General features: G+C 46.2%; 1 protein-coding gene across 13 annotated transcripts in view; it reads right to left on the reverse strand.

Moving 5' to 3' along the window:
• COL6A3 (collagen type VI alpha 3 chain) overlaps window positions 1-21,380 on the reverse strand; it is a 58,262-nt gene extending 36,882 nt beyond the window's left edge. For 5 of the 13 annotated variants that reach the window (XM_032113984.1, XM_032113987.1, XM_032113986.1 and 2 more), the window contains exons 1-5: window positions 21,004-21,380; window positions 12,334-12,482; window positions 10,799-11,416; window positions 6,468-7,070; window positions 1,845-2,447 (exon numbers count right to left, since the gene is read on the reverse strand). In XM_032113984.1, the coding sequence (XP_031969875.1) occupies window positions 1,845-2,447; window positions 6,468-7,070; window positions 10,799-11,416; window positions 12,334-12,421 (1,912 nt within the window). In that variant the 5' untranslated portion in view covers window positions 12,422-12,482; window positions 21,004-21,380. The remainder of the gene's footprint in view (window positions 1-1,844; window positions 2,448-6,467; window positions 7,071-10,798; window positions 11,417-12,333; window positions 12,483-21,003) is intronic. The other 8 variants (XM_032113988.1, XM_032113990.1, XM_032113993.1 and 5 more) reach the window with 8 other exon arrangements.
• Between the last annotated feature and the right edge of the window lie 3,305 nt (window positions 21,381-24,685).

A 24,685-nucleotide genomic window follows, 5' to 3' on the forward strand; every position in this document is an offset into this window, starting at 1 on the left:
GGTTAAATCCTTCCTGGGCTATCTCCAAGCGTCTGAGCTCCAGGACACAGGTCTACACCCTAAAGACACCACATGGTCATCACCCTGTGCTTTTTTTTTAGCTCTAAACATATCCAGATCATAGACCAAAATGCCAAGATTTTAAATAAAATCTCGGAGAACTGTTGTCATCCAAGACATCCCATTATATGCCTTCCTCCAAATGAGTTGTTCAAGAATTTTTTTATGCCCATTGTTAATTCTGCACATTATCTTTCTGTTTAAAGTATTTCTGGCTAGATTCATCCATTCTCTAGCTTGCCTTGTCCCTGTAAGCATGCTGTTCTGTATATAAAATATATAAATATTGAGCTATTCAGAACAAAAAGGAAAAAAGGACTCTTTGGAATAAAGAGATTGTTCTCAGATTTTACAGATTGTCTTGGCTTTCTGTATTATTAATTTTTCCCAGAAAAGTGCCATTCAAGGCCCAGGGTGATACAATATCTAGTTAAAATACAACTGCTCAGTGTCAAAATCAGTTTTGTTACTACCAAGAAAAATTTGTAGGAGTAGGATACGATCACTTGCTTATTATGGGTGTCAATAGTTGTGAGCACAAAAAAAAAAGACTGAAAAAATAGAGAAGCTGCACAAATGACCTTTAAAGAACAAGAAAACACAGGAACATTTTTAATTTACATTGAAAAATAAACACGTTAGGTTTGGTGTATAGCCATGCAAAATTGTATTAGCCGGAAACACACTCTGAAACAAAGCTTATTAAATGACAAGTCCTGTGATATTCATCTTCATTAAGGACAAGTATTGGCAAACCGATTTCAAAATGTCTTCTTTTCATGTAACTCAGACACATGCTTTAATTCTTTCAGGTTTCTTTTCTACTGCGGTTTATAGTTTTAAATTACGTGAGAAACTAGAAAAAAATATGGACACAGTTCAACAACCATTTAAGCCAATGGGAACCTCACTATTGATCTTACTGGGAGCTGGAAGAAATCCTGGTTTTCTAAAGTTTATATGCCATGAGACAGAAATACAAGGTTCAAATAAGATCTAGTGCAACACAGATTTAACCTCAAGCACCTCTATTGTGAAGAAATCCTGAGAAATTTGCTATAAAATCTCTGTGCACCTGGAACATCTCTTGAAATGCAGGGGGAACTTCCTCAAAAGACACGACCCTATCGGATGGTTGCTTGCAAATTCTACTGATATCAATGGCAAGGACAACTAAAAAGAGTCCACTGGTTTCATGGAGCTTTGTATCATCTTCCAAACAAATTAAATAAAAATCAACACTGAAATGTCCTTGTATGCCTCTTAGGGCTTGGGCTGAGTAAATCATAAGAAAACTAAACATGTCCTTAAAGGGTGAGTTTCAGTCCAACAGTGTCAGCTCTGAATATCTCCCCAAACAAATGCGCTTATGTTCTTTACACTCCAAAGAAACCCCTACTTTCCTGAGCAAACACGCACTACGGATGATTCCCAAACTGAGGAAGAGATTGTAACATTCACAGGTGTCCCATTCATAGACTACACAAACCCTAAGAAGAGTAAAAGCCTCCACTGAACAATTTAGGTACCTAACTAGTAAAGCACATCTTCCACATCCAGACCTTTAAATGTCGGTTGCAAAATCAGAGCAGGACAAAAATCTCCAGGAAGGAATGATAAAGCTGTAACAACAATCACACTACCAAGTTCACTGGCCTGTTCATGCACTCACATTTAACCATGCTAGGACATGCATTTGATGCATTTTTCCCCATTATCTCTACATGTCATAGAATAAGAAAATATAAACCACATTCCTCAATTAGAAAAAGGCCATTAATTACCTGGTGATGGCTCTTGGACAAGCACTCCTCCAGAGAGTGTCCGGATAGGTGACAGCACTTCAGGAAGAATGGCTTGCATGAACTGAAGGCGGAAGTCGTTTGGGTTGAACACAAAATCTCTTTCATGAGCAATTTCTTGAAGCTCTGTGAGGTCGGCGTTTCTCGACCCAATGGCAAGGGTCACTATCCGGTTCCTTTTCATCTCTGCCGCGGCTTGGTCAACAGCATCCCTGGACTTACCCCCAGTGATGAGCACCAGCATGGGGAGCACCCCTTCCTCTATCCTGCACCCAGCAGCACTGGTGAAGAAGTTGTTCCTCACAAAGTCCAGCGCTGAGCCAGTGTTGAGTGTCGTGCCACCCATGAGCTTCATCTTCCTCACATTGGCCATCACATCCTTTCTGGTCTGGTGGGTGTTAAAATAAAACTCTGGCTTCACAGTGTCTGCGTACTGTGCCACCGCCACTTGGATCAGGTCAGGTCCAACCTCCAGCCTTTGGACAATTTTGGCAACGAAATCACGAATTGCGTTAAAGGGGGCAGCCCCCAAAGCAGTTGAACCATCTATCAGGAAGACTATATCCTTCTTGTTCACTTCAATAACTGCAAGTAACACATGAACATCATGTTAGCCTTCAAAACACTCTGCATCAATTCTATGTCAACAGCTCAGCAATGTTTAAGACCTCTTGTTTGCTTTTTGCTTGGAGTACTGTTACTCTCAATGCCTTTAAAAAGGTCTTGCTTTCCGAACAGAATTATTTTTTAGGGTCTAGCAGAGAGCTAATAATAAATATGACTGTCTCCCCTTTCTAAAACACCAAAGAGTTAAAGAGTTGCAAAACCTGTGATTTTTACACACTTGAATATTAAAATGCATGTACATGTCAAAGCAAGAATGAAAGGCAGTAAGAAGAAATCTTGGCACTCAACAAGCACATGAGATAAAATAAGCAGGTGATGCTCCTTCAATCTGCAGAGGAACCACTTGAATGGTGGTGGTTTGGTGTGACAAGTATGAGGTACCTGAGAGCAAAGACACAAGGAAAGACTAGTCTCCACCTACTCAACATACCTGGATTTTGAGTCTTCGCATCCTAAATCTTATTTCTTATCTAACAAAACCAAGTTATGGTTTTTCTTCGCACAGCTGACCCAGTCATGGATAGGCTGGATTATATTCTAGTGGCCTTGTCTTTAACAAACAGGTTCCCTGTGCTGTAACTTCTGAAACTTTATTATTGATGATGGCACAGGACACAGGAAGAGCACAATTAGCTTTCCAGTGCCCTGGCTAAGTTTAAAGAAAGATAGTTAGGCAGGAAAAAACCCCTGTTGTATTGCATTGGAACCAAAGCATCGTCATATTTAGTACAGCAAATATATTTTTTAAAAGGTAAATAGTAACAAGACCAATATGATTGTGATAACAGCATTATACATGATTATCATGGTGCCTAATCTTAATACCATCTTTTAGACAAATCCTCTCACATCATCACCTCCCCAATTTCATGCCATCGACATGAGAGAGGAAACCTTGTGCTGCTTCCAAGTTATGCTTGAGCACTACAAATCATTGTGTTATGTCAGACTTGGTGTATCCTTAAATCACCCGCCCACCTAAGAGATCCTGAGATGGGTTCAGGATTCAAGGAGGAAGGTCCATCACCTCCCAGGCTCACTGCCACACCCAATGCACAGCCTGGGGAGAGGACAGCCGGCATCGTGGGGATCTCACACCCCTCAGGGCAAGCGGTAGCAAACACTGCCTTGCCCTGCCTGGATGGAGAAGAGCAGCCCCCCGCCCATCAGGGCTCCTCTGTGTGGAGGCTGTTTGCTTTGGATTTCAACAAAGAACAAAACTTTGGCTGCAGTCCTCCTTGGCCAGACACCAGCTGGCCATGGATAGTGGTGCTCCCAAAGGCTGGGTGCTGTCAGGTTTCTCACTATGGGTGAGTGCCATGAGACCGAGCTGCCCCAAGGGGTGACCTGGAGCAGGGGATGACATCTGTGACTCATCTGCCCCTCTGCCCTCAGACCCTGAAAGACCTGCCTGCACCAGCAAGTGTGAGCCTTTGCAAACACCTCTCATCGAGTTGTGCTGGAAATAGTTTCATTAAGGACCAATTGTAGAAAATGGAAGTTTAAAACTGCATGCCATGGTGCTGCCAGGCATAAAATGAGGAGGACATGCACAAAGCAAAGGTGATGGTGCCCTCTCCAAGCCATAACCTCAAGTGAGCTGCCAGTGGACTGCAGTCGGCTGCCCAGGCTGTCAGAGCAGAGCTACGCACAAAGCAACAAGAGTTTGTGTACATGATCCCTTTCCCAGAGCTATGATTTCCAGCATTCATCCCTCCAGCCAGGTTTTTTTTCCTCCTTAGTTATTCCAAGGAGGAGAGGGCTGGAAACAGGAAACTTTCCAAATGGATAGCTAGGGCTGACATTGATGCTTTGTTATCACCCAGGAGAAATGTCCAAAGCACATCCTTAGCTTGTCAGCAGCTAGAAACCCAAAAGTGGAGACCCTGGAAACTTTTGACTTTTGGAGGAAATATCAAAGGGGCTTTGGAAAGATGAGGGAGGCTGGGAAGGAAGAGTTCCCTCTGCTTCTCATTCCTGTTGCATCTCTCAAATCCTGCAGTTTTTTTGCGCAGAGGAATGCAAGAACCAAACCCAAAACACACAGGAAGAAACAGCCCACAGTGCTGGTTTGCATGGACACAATTAGTGCAAAAGCCTTTAAGCAGGGCTGTGCACATCTCATAGGGTTTAATCCAAAGCCCTGTAAAGCTGATGGCAAGTCTCCCAAGAATTTCAAAGGATTTGGGATCAAAGCATTGTATCTTTGACTCTCAAAGCTGGAAATGTTGAAGGGTGTCAGTGTCACCCAGCCCTGCGTAGTTCCATCCTCGTTGCCGTGTCAGCTGTCTGGTGAAGCACCTAATCTAACTTAATCATCCAGGCTCCCCCAGTAGGTGAAGGAGCAGAAAGGCACCTTGGAACACCCCTTCATCCCAGGATGAACAGCTGGAGAGCTAAAGTGAAGCTAGATGTCTTCAGTATTTCATAGGAGCACTTGGCAACTCAGGGTTTGGCATCCCTTTTGGGCTGCGGCGTCTCCCAAACTGCTTTGCACTGCAGCATTCCAAGCTGTTGATGTGAATCAAGCAAACCAGTCAAAATTTATTTCCATGGGTGCCAGAGGTAGGAAATTCCCTAAAGCTCCTTTGAAAATATCCACTTCCCCATTTAGCACATCCATCTGTATGTAACTGCACAGGCTGATGTAGCACCTTCCACAAATGAGCTGGCACTTCAAGTGAGAAATATGCAAATGCAGATGAAACAAATGTACCGAAATTTTTTAATCTTGCCATTTAAACTGTAAAAAATCAGACAGGAGGAAAGAGAGGTTCTCCACTGAGTTGCACGGATCCCAGCATACATATTTTAGCTACACATGCTGACTTCATATTAACTGGCTAAATATGGTTCTTGTGGGGTGCTACAAGAAAAAGTTCTTAATGTTCTTTCTTGGAATAATCAAGGCAAGGTCATAAAATGATCTTTAAGGCAAATTCGTCCCTTTGATTTAAGCCACAGGATAGCAATCATGTTTAGGCATGGATCAGCAAAGACATCTGGAATGCAGTTTTATATGTCAACATACACCATGAAGAACAGTGTGTACAGAACTGCAGACTGACAACGGGATCCCAAAAGTGCTGTTAGCATTAAGCATCCTGTTAATTAAGTGCAGCAGCTCCAGGCTGGCCCCTTCCAGGGGTCTCTGCAATATGACATATTGTATCTTTCATAAATCACCTATTTGCCCCATAAATCCAGATATTCAGTATTCTACTGCACCCAAGCTGATGCTAGTCCAGAAATAATGTCAGGGGAACTTAAGGGTGAAAAAGTGACCTAAGTGGAACATTAACACCTGCATTTTTAATTCCTGTGGCCTCGTGGAAAGCTGTAAACATCTTCTTTAGCTGATTGATCACAGGTGGGGATTTGACTTCAGAAGAACTAAGGGCTGTTCTGCCTTTAAGTTCAACAACACAGGAATGTCCGCCTTTTACCAAGGGCAGCCCAGAGCTTCAGTGAGTTGTGGAATTTTACTGTTTTAGCAAGCAATTGATTTCAACTCTGGTATGTAGGGATCCATTTAGCATTCCTGTTACCTTCCTCAGCCACATTTTATGGTCATGACACTTCCAAATGACATAAAATGTAAGCTTACACGGCATAAATGTTTTTACAACTGGCAGTGCTGCAGTGTTTACTCCCAGGGTGTTTAGATATCCCAAAAAGGATTATATGAGCTTTTCTATACTCTTTTTATTTTATACTCTGCTGTCTTTTAAAACACCCCTTGTCATGCCAGTTATTGCAACAAGACCTCACGGTTTTTGAGAGATAACCCACTGGGCCAATGAGTTTCTGCACAGAAACATCGTTTCTCCATAACCAGACCAGAGAGACGAATTGGAAAAAAAAAAAAAAAAAAAAAAATTGAAAATAATTAAAGCTTTAAATATGCTTGTAAATCGTGCAAAAGCTCAATCGTTCATCGACTCACCGAAATGCAAGGGTCTTGAAGGGCATACATACCTTCAGTCACAATGGTTGGGGCCGCTAACAAAATGAGTCTTTGGGCCACTCCAACAATGTTGGGCAGTAATAATTCTCGAAGAGCATCAAGGTTACGGATATCCAGGGCAGTATAGGCGAAGCTTCCATCAGTAGCAATCTGCTGCAGCTCTGCACTGTCAGCATTCAGGACCCCAATGCTAAACGAAAATATACCAGCTTGCTTCACCGCTAACAAGCCCTCTCGGATATCATCACTAGACTCTCCACCACTTATCAGCACTAAAATCTGAGGCACCGCTTCCTCTATCCTGCTGCCTCCCGCCTGGGTGAAGAGGTTCTCCACCACAAACTCCAGTGCCGCACCGGTGTTCGCTTCCTCGCCCCCGCGGAAGCTGAGTGCCTTCACGGCATCCAGGACATCCGCTTTTGTGGAGTAGCTGTTCAAAGCGAACTCGGTTCTGGGTTGATCACTATACTGCACCACCCCAATGTGTATCTGCTGAGCTCCAACTCTGAGGATTTCAATCAAATTTACAAGGAAATCGCGTATGGCTGGAAAATTGACACCTCCGATGTTGTTTGATCCGTCAATAAGGAAAATAAGGTCAGCAGACTCTTGAGCTTTAAAAAAAAGAAATGCAAAAGGTGAAAGCATTAAAATGAGTGATTACATGCAGTTGTAATAGTGTTCTGACATGTTTCTTGGAAAACCAGTGAGAAACACGAAAATGAGAAAATAAAATAATGTGATCACTGAGGAGGTGACTTTTTCCTCTTAGTTCTGCATTCTGATTGAATATGAGCTCTCAGGCCCTGCCCAGTAGCATCCACAACCCATCAAGGGAGGGTTTGAGTCGACAGAACACAAGCCAATGGCTGTAGTAACATGGGGGTCAGCATTATTGGCATGCAAGGAGAAACCTTGGCAAAATACAGTTTTTGGAAATCTAGATCCATTCCATCATTGGCCAGTACTGTCCAAATATTTAAACAGAGCCAAAAGAAAAAGGTGGATTTTGGTGGCAATTCATGCTGAAAGTAGAGGATGAGGAGGTTTTTATCATTGCAGCCTTTTATTTTTTGGGAGAAACATTTACTGGATGCAGGGGAAGTTTCAGCTTCTCTGTCACAATTCTGCTCTTTTGCTGGTTAAACACAGAGGCTGAATATATGGGCTTCTCCCACCATGAAGAAGTATTATTTGAAATACATTTGTTAGAAACAATTTTAAAGTTTTTAGTTATTTTTCTTGCACTGTACCTCTTTGACCAGCTGCCAGCATCCACCTGTTATTTGTCTAGGAGTCTGACCCACACAATTCTCAACCCAGGCCACACAGAAGTTGTGTCACTTTAAATATTTTGCACAAAGATGGGTTGATTATTGGCAGAGGGGTCTGGTCTGTATTTTTCATATGGATTCTGGATATTCAATCAAGGAATGCAGAATCAGGTTAAAAAAGGGTGATGAAATCAGTCATGACGCAATTATCCAACTCTAGTTGTTGTGGCCATACCCAGATGATCACAAGCATTTGCTGACAACATACACACCAAACAAAGCTTGTACACGGCATGAACATGGAGTTGAGGGGAAGTATTTTTGCTCTGAGACTTACCAAAGCAGACCCAAAATGCCCTGGTGTCTGCTCTAACTCCTTTTGCTCAACTAATTTTACCATCGACATCACCGAGAGTTCATGCATGCAAAAAAGAGGGGGGAAAAGACCCCAAAGCATGCTCGGATGTTTCCATGCTATTACTCTCCCCTCTCATTAAGAACTCAAATTTCAGACTATTTGCAAATGACCGACAAGCGACATTTGGAAATCTCTCTCAGTCAGCTCTCAACTTTTAAAAGCCGAAGGTGAAACCAGCAGCAAAGCTGGCGTGTGGTTTAGAAAGGCCAGGAATAAACCCGAGGTCTTTGCTATTAACCAGCACTGCCAGTAATTTGTTTATTTCTTGCCAATTTAGTTGTTTTTCTAGTACATGTTTTCATACACCAGGAGATTCAAATAATGCTGCAATTCCAGCAACAAAGGAGAAGGTCTCCAGGTCACCATTGCTCCCCTAGACCAACTCGATGGCCATTGTTGGCTCAGAGAACATCACCAGGGTTCAGAATTTCAAGGAGCTCCAGAATTTATTCTTCCATCAAGGCAAAATTTAGGGGTGCTTAGGCTTGGTTTTACTGAGCCGTTTTCAGTAGGGATGTACACGTTCTACTTCATCATAAAAATGAAAGGGAAATCTCACAGTGGTTTAACCCAGGGCTGCTTTAGATATCCTGGATATCTTTTTGGAGGAACAAGATTCCAGGCACTAATGACTTGCTCCCACCAAAGAGAAAATAGATATGAAACAGATGTGTTGGATAATTTGTCATCACTGTAAAAAAACCTTGTACATCAGTGCACATTTTTGGAACAAGCTGGTGTGGAGAACAAATAAAAGCATGCTGGTTACACAACTAAGCAAAGAGGGTCAGATGAGACAGACAGCTCAGATTTAACAAATGCTTCAGGGCAAACTTGGGGCTGACTGTCGTACTTACGTGAGTCAGCTCCAGGGACTGCCACAGACCAATAGTTTTGGTTCCCTTTACTGGAATCCTTTACAGGACTGGGGCTTTTTTACAGTTCCATTTCATATTAGGGCTTGTTTCTAACATAGCATCCATGGCACTTTTATACATCTTAATGCCACATGTAGTTATCAGCTGAATAAATGACTTCTTAAACTCTTATGCAGATATTTGTACCATGCTTTGCACACTGTTGTCATCCAAGGTTTAGGACCTGTAACATCTTTTCCAGTGTTTACCAATACTCTGTATATCACCCATGCAAGTCACACAGGGACAACACTGCAATAGTAGAATTAACTTAAATTTGTGCTATAGGATGGGAAGGAAATGCTTGCAAAAAATACCTTTAAGCAGAAACAAACTTGGAAATGCATGATATACACGAAGTAGGAATTTGGCTTTAAAGCTTTTAAAGGAATGTCTGTGATTCCAGATGTTTCCATTCAATGGGGTTACCTGCTGGCATGGCCCAGAGGAGGACAGCCAGCTTCCAGAGACCAATTCCCCAATTGATTTCAGCAGGGAAGCACCGGGGTCCTTCATGGCTAAGATGCCCAACAGCCACCGGAGTGCTGTCAGCAGGCTGGGTGTTAACATTCATTTTCCACATATACTGGTGTCATTTCCTTAGCACTGGTGAGCTTTTTGTCATGTTTGTGGGGCAGCTACTCCCCTGTGGCTTTCCTGTGACCTGGATATTTGCCCTGGCAAGCGCTTTGCACGACAAAAACACACATGAGCACGGCCTTTTGGTGTTGCTTGGTGTCATGCAGTGATGGAGAGCACCCAGTGGGACTGGCGTGAGGGTTAATCAGGCAAGACAACACAGGGAGATTAATGTCACACTGCCCCATGACACTGCTGTGGCCTTATGTCGCCCCACAAGCTCTTGACCTTCAGATGGAGTCTCAGGAATAAAAAGAAAGGTTTGATCCCCAGGACTTCTGTTTTGAAAAACAACAAAAAAGCTGCTCAGAAGGCCCTTACCATGCAGGAATTTCATAAACAGAGAAGGGACGGAGGAAGACTGTCTTTTTTTTTTTCCCAGGGAAATTGGGCCCTGTCTTGTAGTCAGTGTAGGTCTGCTGAAGCCAATGTGGTTTCAGGGAGGTTTCAGTCATGAGAAGGGTCCGGTGCTCCAGCAGGTGGAAGCAGTGGGCTCTCAGAGAAGACTCTCCAACCACACACCTTCTCCAGGTGCATGAGAAGAGAGGCTAAGGGACAGCTCAGGGGTGAGCTTTCAGCAGAGAAATTCCCCACCCAGCCCGTTTTGCTTGTTTTCAGTGAAGAATGTGACTTTCTGGAACGGCACACTGCCTATCTCCCTGCCCCCCAACCTGGTTCTAAGGGGACATCCATCACGGTGTCTCCGCAACCAGCAGCCACCTTCTTGGTCTCCAGAGGATTTTTGGTCAGGGTCACCATCAGGTCTGGTGTGTTCATCCCCTGTTTCCCCACCTTGGGAGTGAACAGGACAGGGCAATTTACTAACTCTGCCGAGCTCCCTAACCTTAAATTTCCATGCCATATGTGCCAAAGGATGGCCACAAGGTGCCACTTGCCCATTCAAGGATTCCTGCCCTGACTCCTGTCAGCCCTGGCTCAGTCTGCAAACAACAGCACCTCGGCAGCTGCAAACACGGGGCCACGTGCTTCAAACCTTTGTTTTTAAACCTCTGAACGTCCATCTCAGTCTTGCCCCTACAGAGTGGCAATGCCAAACAGCACAACGCCAGCAGATACCACCAGTCAGCCATTACCTGTGATGTCTTTAACCAGTCCTTTGGCTCCAGCCCTTTCTGGAGTCATGGAGGAGCGGACACTCGCCACTAAGTCTCCAACTATGCCGTGGAGAGTGGTAAAATTCTCTAGGTTGAAGCGGTGCATATCGAGGGGTTCGCTTGCTACTTCCTGTAACTCCCCTTCCACTGGGTCCTGAACGCTGACCGCAAACAGGTTTATACGGGCCGAGTTAAGGACAGATGAGGGCAGAGCCACATCATCCCGGGGCCGTCCGTCTGTTAGCACTATAATAACCTGGGGCACGCCTTCACTGGCTCTGCTTCCAGCAGCTTTAGTGAGGTGCTTCTCGATTAGGTACTCTAATCCTTTTCCAGGCTCGGTGCCTCCCCCCACGTAAGTCATGTTGGCAATATGGGACAGGACGTCCCGGGTGGAGAGGTAGGTATTTAACTGGAACTCTGTGTGCGGGTTTCCGCTGAACTGGACCAGGGCAAAGCGAAAATCATTTCCTCCCACATCTAAAGCTTTTACAACATCATACAGAAACTCTCGAACGAGTTGGAAGTGTTCCTTCCCAACGCTCCAGGAGGAATCCACTAGAAATATTATATCAGCCACGGCAACGGTTTTGACAGCTTTAAAAAAACAGATGGGGGTTTAGGATTTTTTATCAGTCAGCACAAGCATGCCTCCTTCTTCTCCTCCTCCTCCTCACCCAAACAACCAACAGCCTCCTTGGCATGGTGAAAGTGAAGCTCAGCTTCCCCTTGTGGCCCGCAGCAAAACGAGAGGAACTGGTGAACAACCAGGCAGCCACCAGAGCCCTGGCACCGTGGTGCTGGGGGATAGGAGGAGACAGCATGCCACCTTCCCTGCCCAGAGAGGGGGAGCCGAGGTGCTTCTCCCCTCCTACACCCTCACCCATGGGTTTGGACACCAGCCCTGAGCCAGAGAGAGACACCGGCAGCTTCACCTGTGAATTCAGGCTTGCTGTTTCCAGCTGCCCATGCCTCTTGCATGGTTTTTGCTGGCTCAGGGCTTTGCTGACTCCATGGCAGTGCTCAGGGAAGGAAGGACAGCTTGGTTTAAGCAGCCTGGGTGCTGTCTTGAGTTTTCCCTGTTTTTCCTGCTGTTGATACCCACTTAGTGACCCACCAGCTCTGGTCCCAAAGGCGCCAGCACCACTTTTTAAAAAGCCTTTCTGCAGGTCAGTAGCAGTGCTCTTCTCACTGCTAGAAGCCCTCCTACACATGCAGGGAGGGCAGAACAGTTCTGCCCAGGAGAAGACCGTCTCAGGACCACCCTGAGTGAAGGTCCCACACCCCAGTGCCCTGCAGAGCATCCTCCAAGGCACGGCACTGGCCAGTGACGTGCTCGGGGAGGCACCGTGAGTGTTGGCCAAGGCCTGCGTCCCAAGGACCCTCAGCAAGGTGGGAGCTGAGGAGCAGAGGGTCATCCATCCACAACATCCACAGACATGCATGTTAAACACCAAACAGTGAGAATGAGTGGTTGTACAGGGCCAAAGGCAGGTGAAGCAACCCGGGCTTACCTGCTTGCTGCTGGGCACCAACCGAGCCAAAGCCTGAGAGCAGGAGGCAAAACATTGCCACGAGGGGCAGATGTCGATGTTTCCTCATTTTGCTCTTTTATCTGAGTTTTCCTTTAATTCTCTTTGTTTCAAAGCACCTGAAGTGAGACCTAAGGGAGAAAAACAGGGAGAGTGAGAAATAGCGGCAGTGCTGGCCAGGCACAGATGAGGCATGAGGTGGAAAAGTCAAACTGTGTGGGTTTACAAGGCTTTTGTGGCACTTTGGCAGGAAAAAAATTCTTTGCTGCTGGGCAGAGTCTGCTTCATACAGCCATCCCTTTGGAAGAGGAATCCTCATTCACATAATTGACCTTTAATCACCTCTGTGGAATTGGATGATTTTGTTTTGCCTGTGCTGTCCCAGGCAATACGTAATAGATAGGAAAATGCTTAGGTTTCTACTACCAAGATACACTGTGGCCTCTCACCTGCCCTCCCCACCCATGGATGACCAGCTGATACATCTTGGCCAACATCCTTCCTCTTGCTGTTGCCTCTTCTCACTTTATTTCTTCCAAACATCACAATAATTGCCCTGAACTTCACCCTTTGCCTCAGCTCACCTTTTCAGCTATCCCAAATATACAAATGGAAATTTAAGCACTCCAGACCCAAGTGAGCCACATGATCTGGCTGCGCAGCAAAAAGCCCTTGGACTCCCCCAAGCTCAGAGCCCCAGTTGTGGAATAGCCTGCGCTGGCTGATCATATTTTGGAAAGGCACCAAGAATAATATTTTATCTGTTGGAGCCAAAAATCTAAATTAAGCAAGTTTCTTATCTATGATCCACCTGGCAAGCCTTCTGAAAAAACACCTCCGCCACGAAGGCTGTGTTTCTGTTGTCGTAGAGATGACCAATTTATTATTTAATCTTCATTTCCAAGCCTAAATAGCAGAAACCAGCAAGGCTTGCTTAACTGGGAAAATATCCTCCAAAAGGGAACACAGTGATTTAATACCTTTCATTCCCCAAAGGAGCTCGATTACTCAAATCAGCCAAAAGTGACTCCACTACATCAAACTATTAACCAGGTCATCATAAAAGAAAAAAAAAGGAATTCAATTTTCTTACTACCACCCTTGCCAATTCCATCAATACAGACAGTTATGACCAATACAAGAACCTAAGAGGGCTAGGGGGAAGAGTAACTCTTTTTTTTTTTTAGAAAAACTGTGGTAATTATCCTGATGGCCATCACTGGCATGGCTGGAAACAGAGCCAAGAGTTGGGAATACAGGAAAATTTGGAAATAAGCAGCTAACCCAGTTCCACTGAAGAGACATTCCTCAGGGATATCAGAGGGCAGCTCTGTGGAAAGGAGGGGGCAACTTCCAACTGGTTTTCTGAAACCCAGTGCGATCCTGACACTTCCTCTGGCTCCCAGCATGTCAAAGCTGGGCTGGGGTCTGGTCTTTCTTGGGAGAAGAGATTTGCAACATTTGGTCTTCCATGTGCTCCAGATGGAATTTACAAATGTCTTATAGCATGAGTCTGGCAAAAGCTCTCCTCTGCCTTTCCCCCCACAACATTTGTGAATAATAATAATAATAATAATAATAATACCAGGTGGAGAGACATTGAACAGGCCGCCAGAGCCAGCAGCTAGCACACAATGTTAATCAAGACATGGCAAAGTCTTCCCTTTTATTGGCAACCCCTGCATTTACAGAGGCAGCTGCTGCAGCCCAGAGGTATCACTGTCATTCCTAAAGAGACTAAACCATCACCTTTGTGAGCTGGCACCCATCCATCCCCCTGGCTGTTCCAGTGCAAGCCAAACCTCCCAGTGCCTCCAGCAGGAGCAAACCTGCTCGGTTGGACCGTGTCCCTGATGGGCAGCTTGCTCCCAGAAAAAATAGTTTTACCCAAAGGACACATGAAGGGGATTCGTCCCCTGAGCACACAAATACAGAAAAGTCTGTAGGTCCCACAGCTGAGCTCTGCAAAAAGCACAGAGCTCATGACAACCACCCACCCAGCCCCTCTGGGAAGAGGCTTGTGGAAGAGCTGCAAGTTTTTGAGTGGGATTCATTTGCAGCATCCATTGGGATTGTATAGAAGCCTAGAAGAGCCTAAAGCACTGGAAAACACTCTCAGGCAAAGGGTGGGATTGTTGGGGTGTCCTGTGCAGGGCCAGGAGCTGGATTTTGATGATCCTTGTGGCTTCCTTCCAGCTCATGATATTCCATGGTTCTATGATTCAAGATGTGTGTGTCTCAAGCCCCGATAGCTGTGGAGCCAACCAAGGATTGTTGGTAATAACAAGCAAGGATTGTTGGCAATAACACACTCAGGGAATAGACAGGATGTGGCTGGAGAAGGAGCCACGTGGAGGTAGGGCAGCATTTTATGGGACAAACATCCTTATTCTGGCTAGGGGAGATAAGCACAGCACAGGGATCATGTTGAAAAGCAGGAATGTGCTGTAGGGGAGGACCAAAACCTCTCAGAGCCCTCTGACCCATTTCCAGAAAAATCTAGAAAAAACTTATTAAATAATTTGCATAGGAAGTGAAAATTTATCTCCAGGGCAGGAAAAATTTATCTATAAAAGGTACCTCCACAAAACCCAGGTGCACCCAGGTGTGCCCCAGGACCCTGGACACGCCATCAGCTGGATCAATGCTGGAGTCAGGAATGGTGATCTCTCTTTCTCCCTTTCTTTCTATCTCTCCCTCTTGAATCCATCACCCTCTCTCTCTTCCCTTTCACTCTATCCTTTAACCAAAAGCCACTGTCACGTGCTTATTCTGGGAGATCAGGGACTAACATATCAAATTCCATGCCAAGTGTATAATTTATTAACAAAGCTTTGTAAGCTTTTGCAGGCCCTTTCACTTTGGTCTTTTCTTTCAATCAAGAGCATCTACAAACTTTGGAAGCCCCCTTCACCTTAAGGGTGGAATGCCACAGAGTGAAAAGGCTGCTAGCAATGAATGAAAAACGTGAAATAAAATGCATGCTAAGGAAAACCATCCCACTAAAGTAATGTGTGCTGTAAAACTGCTTATATTTCTTTCCCAAAACACAGGAAGTTATGTTACCATCCTGTTTATTAGCTGCTGGCAGCCAATTCCTCTTCAGTCACAACAGCTGGGGATGAGCAGAGCATCAAGATAAGCCAGTGAAAATTGATGTCTTGCCGGCTAAAAAGTGACAGAACTGAAGCAAACATTTAGGGGCTTTTTTGGTTTTTACATTGAGCAGCTGCTCAGAGCTTGTTTACAGCCACAAAACGTAGCCGAAGGGAAAAGTGAAACTCCCTGTGGCTATGGACTCTCTCCCGCCCACAGGATCACCCATGATCTCCCATAGCAGTGAGAAGCTGAGATTTTCCAGAGTCACAGATTTGCTGGAAAAGACCTCCAAGATCAAGTCCAACCTGGGGACCGATTCCCACCTTATCACCCAGCCCAGAGCACTGAGTGCCACATCCAGTCATTCCTTGGACACCCCCAGGGATGGGCACTCCACCACTCCCTGGGCAGCCCATTTCCTCTCCTTCCCCATTTTATCCTTTAGGAGGCCTCCAGATCTATTTCCAGCTTTCTCTGTGACCTCCATCATGGTATTTATAGTTCTGTGCAAGCAGAGGGACTTGTCCATCAACAAGAGATGAGTTTTAGCATCACACAAAACCATCCTAAAGTCATAGGAGCCAGGATTAGTCACCAGGAGGAAAAAGGCAGCAAAGTCTTGCAGGATATGGTGATGGATATCTCTTAGAAATGGACAATTTAAGGAAAAGAAGAGCCTTTAACAAGAGCTGTTCCGGAGCAGGGTTTTCTCTTATAGCCCCCTCTTCATGACACTCATTAGCTAATGAGGAAGGGTGCTTGCAGAAAGGGGTGGGCAAGGAGATGATTTTCCTGTAGGAGATGGCCCTTGAGAAGAAGATGATACAGCAAGGACAGCAACTTATTTTGTAAAGGTAATGTGGTGGGGGTTGGGTGGGTGGGGGTAATTTTTTTTTTTCTTTGGCATGGGGAATTCACCCAAAACTCTACTCAAATCTGTTTTGACTGAGCCAAGTCTCTGGCTCCGTGCGAAAAGTGGGTTTAAGACAGTAAATGATGTGATTTTTATTGCTTGGCTTGCCTCAGTGAGGCACAAGAAGTAATTTCCGTTGCTCAATGTGTTCTTGCTTTGTGTCCCAAATTACCACTGGTCACAGAAGCCGGAGGTGGCACCAGCTTGCAGGGGATGGATGATAAAACCAGAGATGTTAACTCATGCCAATAAATATTAATACTTGGTTATGGTAAGTGTTTGTTTTGCACCTTTATTCTCTGGTATTGCTGGGTTTTCAAGAATGTATTTTCAACAAGGCAATTTAACTGTGGATTTATTTCATTTTTTAAATGAAAAGTTCCTTGCAGTCCTGTGGAGTGAAAGCTCTGGTGAAGCTTTTGCTATATCCACTTCAAGCTGGAAAAATATGTTGAAAAACCTGACTGCTGAGTGCCTTTAGGAAAAGAAAGCGTTTTCCTGAACTCTTAAGTTAGCACCAAAACCCAGGGAGCCAATTTCTTTATGATTCATGTGCTAAAAGATTAACTCCTGTAGCCTTCAATAATCTGAAAGTTTTATGTCTGTCTAGAGTTTATACAGTGTGTGCCGACCTCTTAATATTACAGTATTTCATCAGAAGAAATACATCTGTTCCCAATACTGCTCTCAAAAAGCAATCATTTCTACCCCGACACAATGAAGTGATTTCCTTAAATATTTTCCCCAGCAGCTATTTTTTGCATATATTGCATACTTCTCTGTGCATAAAATTTGACATTTTACTTTTTTTTTTTTTTCCCTTTGAGTGGATGTTTCAAATTCACTTTCTAAGCAGTTGTTTGCTTGGGTGTGTTGGGGGTGTTTTCTTCACTAGAGTGTAGTCAAAATAAAATAGATGGGATAATGGGAAGAAATTCTTCCCTGTGAGGGTGGTGAGGCCCTGGCACAGGGTGCCCAGAGAAGCTGTGGCTGCCCCATCCCTGGAGGTATTGTAGGGGGCTGGAACAAAATGGTTTTTAATGTCCCTTCCAACTCAAACCATTCTGTGATTGTATTTATGGTATTTGTTCCCATATCTCCTCGTTTCTGTGACACACTCCTGCTGGAAAGTTGAGCAGCCTCTGGGAAGGAGCAGAGCATGGCAAGAGTGGTAGGCAGAGCCATGACTGGCACATTTTCTGGGGACGACTGGCCGGGGTTTGGGCTTGGCCTTGTGCAGCTTTCCCAGCTGGCACAACCAGGGACCTTTGGGATACCTTACTGCTCCAGACCACAGAACATCTGGTCGGTCCAATTTTCCTGTCCAGCCATGGAGCATCCTCAAAAAATACATTGACTAAAAACATGAGAAGCAACTGCAGCCCTTGAATTCCCTTGTGCATGTGGGGTGGATCATGTTGTACTGGGAGAAAGAGGTGGATTAGCAGCTGGGTCCCAAAAGGGGGACCTTTTCCAAAAGGGGGCCAGAGAGGGCAAAGCATCATCCCATAGCTGGTGCAGGGTTCTGTGAGCATCCTCTAGGCTCCTCCATGAGAAGTCTGTCTCATGGGGATGTCAGAGTCAAAACAAAGAGGCTTCTGCCTTCACCTGCATTTGCTTTGTGGGGATTTTCCCTTGTCCATCATCATCCTGTTTCCCAACAAGACTGCTCAGCCTCAAATTCCCTTGGCTTGGCTGCTTTCTGCTGTATCCACAGCTGTGGGAGGCGGCAGTTGTAAGCTCTGCCAGCGGCTTGGAAGTGGACACCAGGCACCCAGAACAACTACTTGCATCCCCAGCAGCGGGATATGATTGCAGTCATGGCTGTGGAGCGAGCAGCTGGGAGAATCAGCTCCCCAAATCCTGATGTGGAGCCAGGGAGGCACAGATTGCCCTCTGGAGGTGAGGCATGCTCCTCTCTCACCTGGATGAATTCCCCCTTTAATTTCCCTGAGCTGGGGGAAATGTTAGCCAAAAGCCATTCCCGGCGTGATTTTGAGGCGGAATGCCATGATTCTTCCATGCAAAAAAAGCTTGGTCACCTTTTCAAGGGACATTAGTGTCCCATGCCTGGCCACCTCCTCATCACAGAACACTGAATCTCTCCTGGCTTCACAGCCCTCGGGAGAAGCAAAGCTGTTTGTAGAGACTCAGGATGAGCTGAATAGGACAGATCCTGGATTTATTCATGGCTCCAGGTGGAGACATTTAAATTTTTCTCAGCTCTTTTGAAGCGTAAATGTTGCTGTCAAGTGGTACTGGGAAGGTGAGGCTTGTGGGGTTGAGGGTTGCCCCTGAAAACATTTATTCCTATAAAGGCAGACCTGAACATTAAAAAAAATCAAGCCTGAAAGGGTGGAAAAAGATCTCCCTGCTTTTGCAAACCTCTGGAGCTCAGATTTTTGAAAACCAGTGTTCAGCAAAGCAACAGTTACGGTGCTTCCATATCCTACCCAGGCAAGTACCCTGGGTGCTAGAATTCAATATGAATCACATATTCATTTCTGTCCTTCTAAGCATGCTGTTGGCTTAAAATCTGGTTGTTTTCTCCATCCAAAGACTGAGACTAAAATAGAGTCGTTAATAAGAGGAAAGGGAGTATTTGCTAAAAAAAAAAAAAAAAGGAAACTCCCTCAAAGATCAATGACTCTTTATGTATAGTAACCGGAGCCTCCCGCAGCCTCTCCACCCAAACAGATCGGCTCCTTAATGTGGAACACAGATCACTTAAAAAGGTGGAAAAAGTGATGGGCATGTGGAGGGGTAAGGCTGGCTGTGATTCACGGCGGGGAGCAGGCACGCAATGCCACCCGGCGCCGTGCACGCCCAGCGCAGGGCAGGCTCACCCCTTTGCTGGAAATCCAATGAGGAATACAATCCAAGGCTGGCAAGGCTGTGCAGTTACCACAGTTTGTACTGATGGAAGGAATAAGATGTTCCCTTCCCTCCTGTTCCTGGACAGGCACGTAGCAAAAGTAGGAGAGGAACATCATTTTTTTAAAAATTTTTCCCCCTCCTTGACTTGTGGGAATAAAGCGGGGGCTGGTTTAGCTCACCCTGCAATCAGGGAAAGTTACTGCGTTTGAATGGAAAATCGTAGAGATGTTTGAAAAACCAGAAAGGGGACTGGGGTGGGTGCTGGAAACTGGAAAGGGAATGAATGAACGATGGTGTGGTGGCAGCAAGCACGCAGCCCTGCACTCCTGTCTTAAACACTGTCACAGCCCTGGTCGTGGTTAGCCTCTCTGCAAAGACAGAGTAAGTTTGGGGATGAAAAGCCTGTTTCCCTGATCTCTGACTCAAGGTATGGTGCCAGGGAGATGTGGAGCTGAGTCTCTCCTCTGCCACTGCATTCTTACATGACCTTGGAGGAATTCTCCAGCTCCCCACAACAGCCTCAGTCTGGAGACATCTCACTGCAAACCTCCTAAACTGGGTATTTGCCCCAGAAGCAGCACTACATAAGCACTGTAATTACCCAACCACAAATACTGATTCTTTTTTCCTTAAACCAGCAAGAAACAGGGTAAAGCCAGAATTTTGAAAAACGCAGGATTCCTCCCCCAAGAGCGCACATGGATCCTCATAGCAACCAGAAACAAACTGAGAGTTTCCCATTTCACCCACTGGAACCAGAGCAGCTTTGGCTACCCCCACTCCAGCCAGTTTTGGCCCTTTTGCTTGGTCAGGAAACCAGTTTGGCCACAATCGTTTCTCGCCCCATCTCCACTTGGGAAGCGAGGGCTTTGCTGAGCCCAGTGGAATGGTGGCAGGGTGTCTCCAGATTAATCATAGCCGCCCCCTCAGCAAGTCCCAAGAGGCTGAGGGCAACTGGGGCTCTGGGGGGAAAGGGCTCGGGAAGGCAGGAGGGAGAGCAGATGAGAGCCATGGAGAGGGACGGTGGCTCCATGCACGGCTGGAGAGCCCTTTCCCTCAGGGGAAGAGCTGCTGTTTGGCTAATTTCCCTCTCTGTGGATGACCACAAGAGGATGAGGATTACCCTTGGAGCCACATGCTGGCCCACCCCGGAGCAGTGGGGACGTGCCTGGCAGCAGGACCTGAGCATGGCTGAGCACCTCTGCCAGGTTCATTCTACCTCACCTTGGGGCAAGAGGAGCGAGGGTGGCTATCTAAACCCCCCAGCCCTGGGAGCAGGAATGGAGCACTGAGACAGCCCCTCAGCACACTCCTTGCAGGGTCCCATTGGTGTCCCCACCTCTTTGTGCTGGTACATCTTCCCAAGCCTCCACATGCCCTTCTTGGGGCATTGCTTCCCGTGTCATCCTGCTCCTATCCCACCAAGCTGCTGCTGCAGTGATTCCAAGACAACAAACGCAAAACCCATCCTGAGGTAGCAGGGGAAATACTCTGGTCAGTGCTTTTGAAAGGGTTTAGGGCCCCTGCAGAGGACAGGAGTGTTCCCACACACCTGCGGTGCATCAGCTCCGGGAGGAGCTCCGGATGTGAGCCAGCCGGCAGCATCGCTCTGCTTTTCCAAGACTAATGCAAACCTAGGGATGGGTTTTGTCCAAAATTCCTTGAAAAACCCCCAAATACTACCACCCCACCAAGGAGGGCAGCCACGGCTTAGCAGCTGCAGAGCTTAGGCTGAAGGCTCCCACACGGGAAGCAACACTTACCCCTGAGTGAACCTCCAGAAGAGTTGCTTATTCCAGGATTTTCTGCTCCAAAGCGCCTCTCACCCTTGCTTCATGGCGTGCAGTGCTGCTCAGCCTTCCCAGTGCCCTCTTGCCTTGCTCAGCGGGGTGCAGGCACTGGCGGGATGAGGGAATGGTGGGGCACTGGTGGGACGAGGGGACTGCCGGGGCGCTGGTCCCTGCGCCACGGCCGCCGTGGGTCTGAGCGAGGCCGGAGAAGGCAGCTGGCTCGGGAATGCCGGGGGGGCGGGCGAGCCGGCGTTGCAAATGGGATCCAGATGGTTGGTGCTGGCGTTCCCGGGGCTGAGGTCAGAGCTGCTCATCACACGCAGTTCCCCCCCCGCCTCGGGGGACGCCTCCGCGCTGTGTGGCTTCCCCTCTCCGCGCTGGCCGTGCCGCGTCCAAAGCGCTGCTCCCTTGGTGGTGAGAAACAGAAAATAAAATAAATAAAATGAAATAAAATAAGGAAAGAGTGTGGAATTGGAGGAAGCTGATTTAACTATGTCTTTTGGTCGGGAAGGGTTGGTCTTGGATGTTTGCAGGAGTCGGGATGTGCCAAGGGCCATACCAAGTTACGCAGGGCTCTGGAGCAGCGCCGTTCGCAGATGCTCAAGGCTGCGGGAAGCTCAGCCTCTCTCCCTGAACAGTTACAGCATCAGCGCAGGGGGAGAGAGTCTCTTCTCTATGCTCTCTCCCATTAAAATGTAACAGCAGGTTTTTATACCCACCCAGATGGGGAGGCAGAAGTGGGGGATTTATGTTATCCGTAACTTATAAATAAAAGTTAACGCCTTAGCATAAGAATAAGTATTTAAAAAGTCATATAGGCTTAAAGGAAAAGTTTAAAAGGCAACAAATACAGTCTGCAAGTTCCTGACTGGTGATTTTTAATTTTTTTTTAAACATACATGAAGTGAAAGAATACTTTAACCTTTTATTAGGCAGAGCCTAATAAATTTGGGGCTAATTTTATTCCTGTGCCTTGAGCAACAGCAGATCACTGACCAAAGTTAAACATTTCAGGCTGGACCGGGTTGTGTTTTGCAATAAACACTGGTACGGAAACTTTAACTCTTATCTCTTGCTCTTGTTTGGTTCCATATAAGGCTGGAGTGGAGATGGTGTCCCTGGAATCAAATAGTCAAGTTCTTTTCTTTTCAAAGGGGGATTAATGATGTTTGCTCTTGGGTTTGTGCTGTTTGAAAGACCAGCCACATAAAGAAATAGCTGGAATGCTTCAGGAAAGTGCTGAGCCCTTGGACTGAGGCAATAACTCCTTTTAGAAATCATGCTTGGCTTGGCGCTGGCAGAGACTGAAGACACAGTGGGACCCAGAGTGAAACTCCCCAGCCTCATGCCCAAAAGCAAGCAGGGTGCTATGTCCTCCCTCCAAAATCTGTCAAGCTGGAGCTTACAGGCAGGGAGTTCCCAAATAATAAGTGAGCCTGGCAAAAGGGAGCTGCAGCTCCTCGCTGGATGTCAGTGGACACTGAACAGGGGATGGTGGAAACGGGAACTGCTGGAAAGCCACAACAAAGAGCTTTTATTTATTTTTTTATTTATATTTTCACGCAGGGTGAGGGACAGCTGCTAAAAGGTAAAATACATATGATGGAGGAACGTAATGTGGGCAGAAGCATCCAAACCAAAGGCCTTTCCACATGATTTCAGCTGTCGGGCAGAGTTCAACTGGGATGCCCCATGCCTGGAAGTGTTCCAGGCCAGGTTGGACAGGGCTTGGAGCAACCAGGTCTAGTGGAAGGTGTCCCTGCCCACGGCAGGGGGATAGAACAAGGTGGTCTTCAAGGTCCCTCCAGCCCAGGCTACTCTGAGATTCAGTAAAGCAAGAACTTGAGGCTAGTTTTTTTTGTAATGAAGAATTATATCCACCAGTACGGTCTGGTCATATCAGTTCAACAGCAGCTGGGATCTGTGATGCCTTTACTTCAGACCCGCCTTGAAAACCAGAGTTTTCTGTGCAGCAGTGAAGTTCAGGGAAACACTTTTAATTGACTGAAAAAAAACCCCCAAAAAACCAAAAGAACAAACCACAGGAAAGCTCCATGCACCCCCCAGAACAGTAGTGAAAAACAGCCAAGTCAGAGAATTCCAGATAAATAATGTAACAACACTGGTAAAACGTGTGTGACCTGTGTTATGTGCCTATCACAGCTCAATTGAGAACATGTTTAACTTGGGAGTTAGATTGATTTTTTTCTTGCTGTTAGCATTTCTTCTTTTTTTTTTTTTTTCTTTGTCTTAACATGGTTTTAATATTGAAGTGACTTTTACCAAGTGCTCCAGTAATTAAATGAGGCTGCAAGAGCTCTTCAATTCCCATCTGACTGCCTTTGTGGCTGCAATAACCAAGCTGGAAGATTTTCCTTTCCAAAAAGGGGTTTTATCACTGACACATAGTGGGGGAGCAGCCAGACAGGATGCTCAGGGCATTTGAGGGTGGGGTTATCTTTTTCCCTCTTTCACTCACAATCTTTTACAATCCTTCCTTTAGCAGTTCCCTCTTGTTTGTGTTGGTGGCTCCCAGCAAAGCGACCCCCATCCATCACGGGAACCCGAGATGAGGCTGCTGTGACATTCTGGGGCTGAGTGACACCCCTGGGGAGAGGGTGACATCTGCAGGGACAGACTACTTTCCACCCCCAGACACCAAACAGACCTTCTGGTAATTAGTAAAAGACGGGATCAGATCACACTGGTAATTTCTAGAGGCAGCTAGGGCTAAGTTTAGCAATATTTCCTCCCTGGTGCATTAATAACTAGACGTGATTAATGCTATGAGTCAGGAAGAGGGTTTTGAGGAATTCTCTTTCTACCCACGACAAAAAATAAAAAGCCCTGTGTGCTACATCGTTTCCAGGATGAAAAGGTGACTTTGACGTCCTCCCAGCCCCAGAATAAGGGTCCCAGCTTAAAAAAATCCAGTGAAACTGGCAGAGAGCGGTTAAATTTTGCAGTTCTTTTCTAATGTGCCTCAGCTGGGCCGTTTCTACCCTGACTTGGGGAACTTCTGTGGATTTCTCCCGTATGATTCAGGCGAGGCACAGGGTGGCTGGTTCCGGGTCCCTGACACATGGTGACACTCAGGAGCATCCCGCCTTGGCTCCATCCTTGAGCACCATCTGCTGGCTTTTCCTCCAGGGACTCCTTGGGCATCTGCCAAACCCAAAGCCATTTTTTTCCCCTCAAATAAAAGCTGTTCCTGCAAGTCAGAGATGCTTCTTGCTCTGAAGTTAGGGAGTACCACCAAAACCAAGGGTTGCTCCGTTACTTTCCCATCACCAGCTGAGCATCTGCACAGCGGATCAGGGCTGCAGGGTCCCACCCCTCACAAGAGGGTAGGAACAAACTCTTTTTCCTGCTTGGAAATCAAGGCAAAGAGCAGCTCTGCTGGGACAAGGGCAGGGCTGCAGATTGCATTTTAATTTTGCCTGCAGTAGATGGTTTTCATTAGTTCCAAAGGATTTGCTATTGCTTTTATCCAAATGCCTCCCCAGCACCCCGCTTAGGAAGTGGTCCAGGAAATATTTTCCTGAAGTCTTCTTGGTTCTGCTTTCCTCCTATGCTTTCTGTTTGTCTGTCTGCCTTTGTGCAAATATTTCTTGATGTATTTTTGCCTCATCAAATGACTTTGGAACAGCCAGGG

Source organism: Corvus moneduloides, chromosome 7 (genome assembly GCF_009650955.1).
Source record: "Corvus moneduloides isolate bCorMon1 chromosome 7, bCorMon1.pri, whole genome shotgun sequence".
Lineage (NCBI taxonomy): Eukaryota > Metazoa > Chordata > Aves > Passeriformes > Corvidae > Corvus > Corvus moneduloides.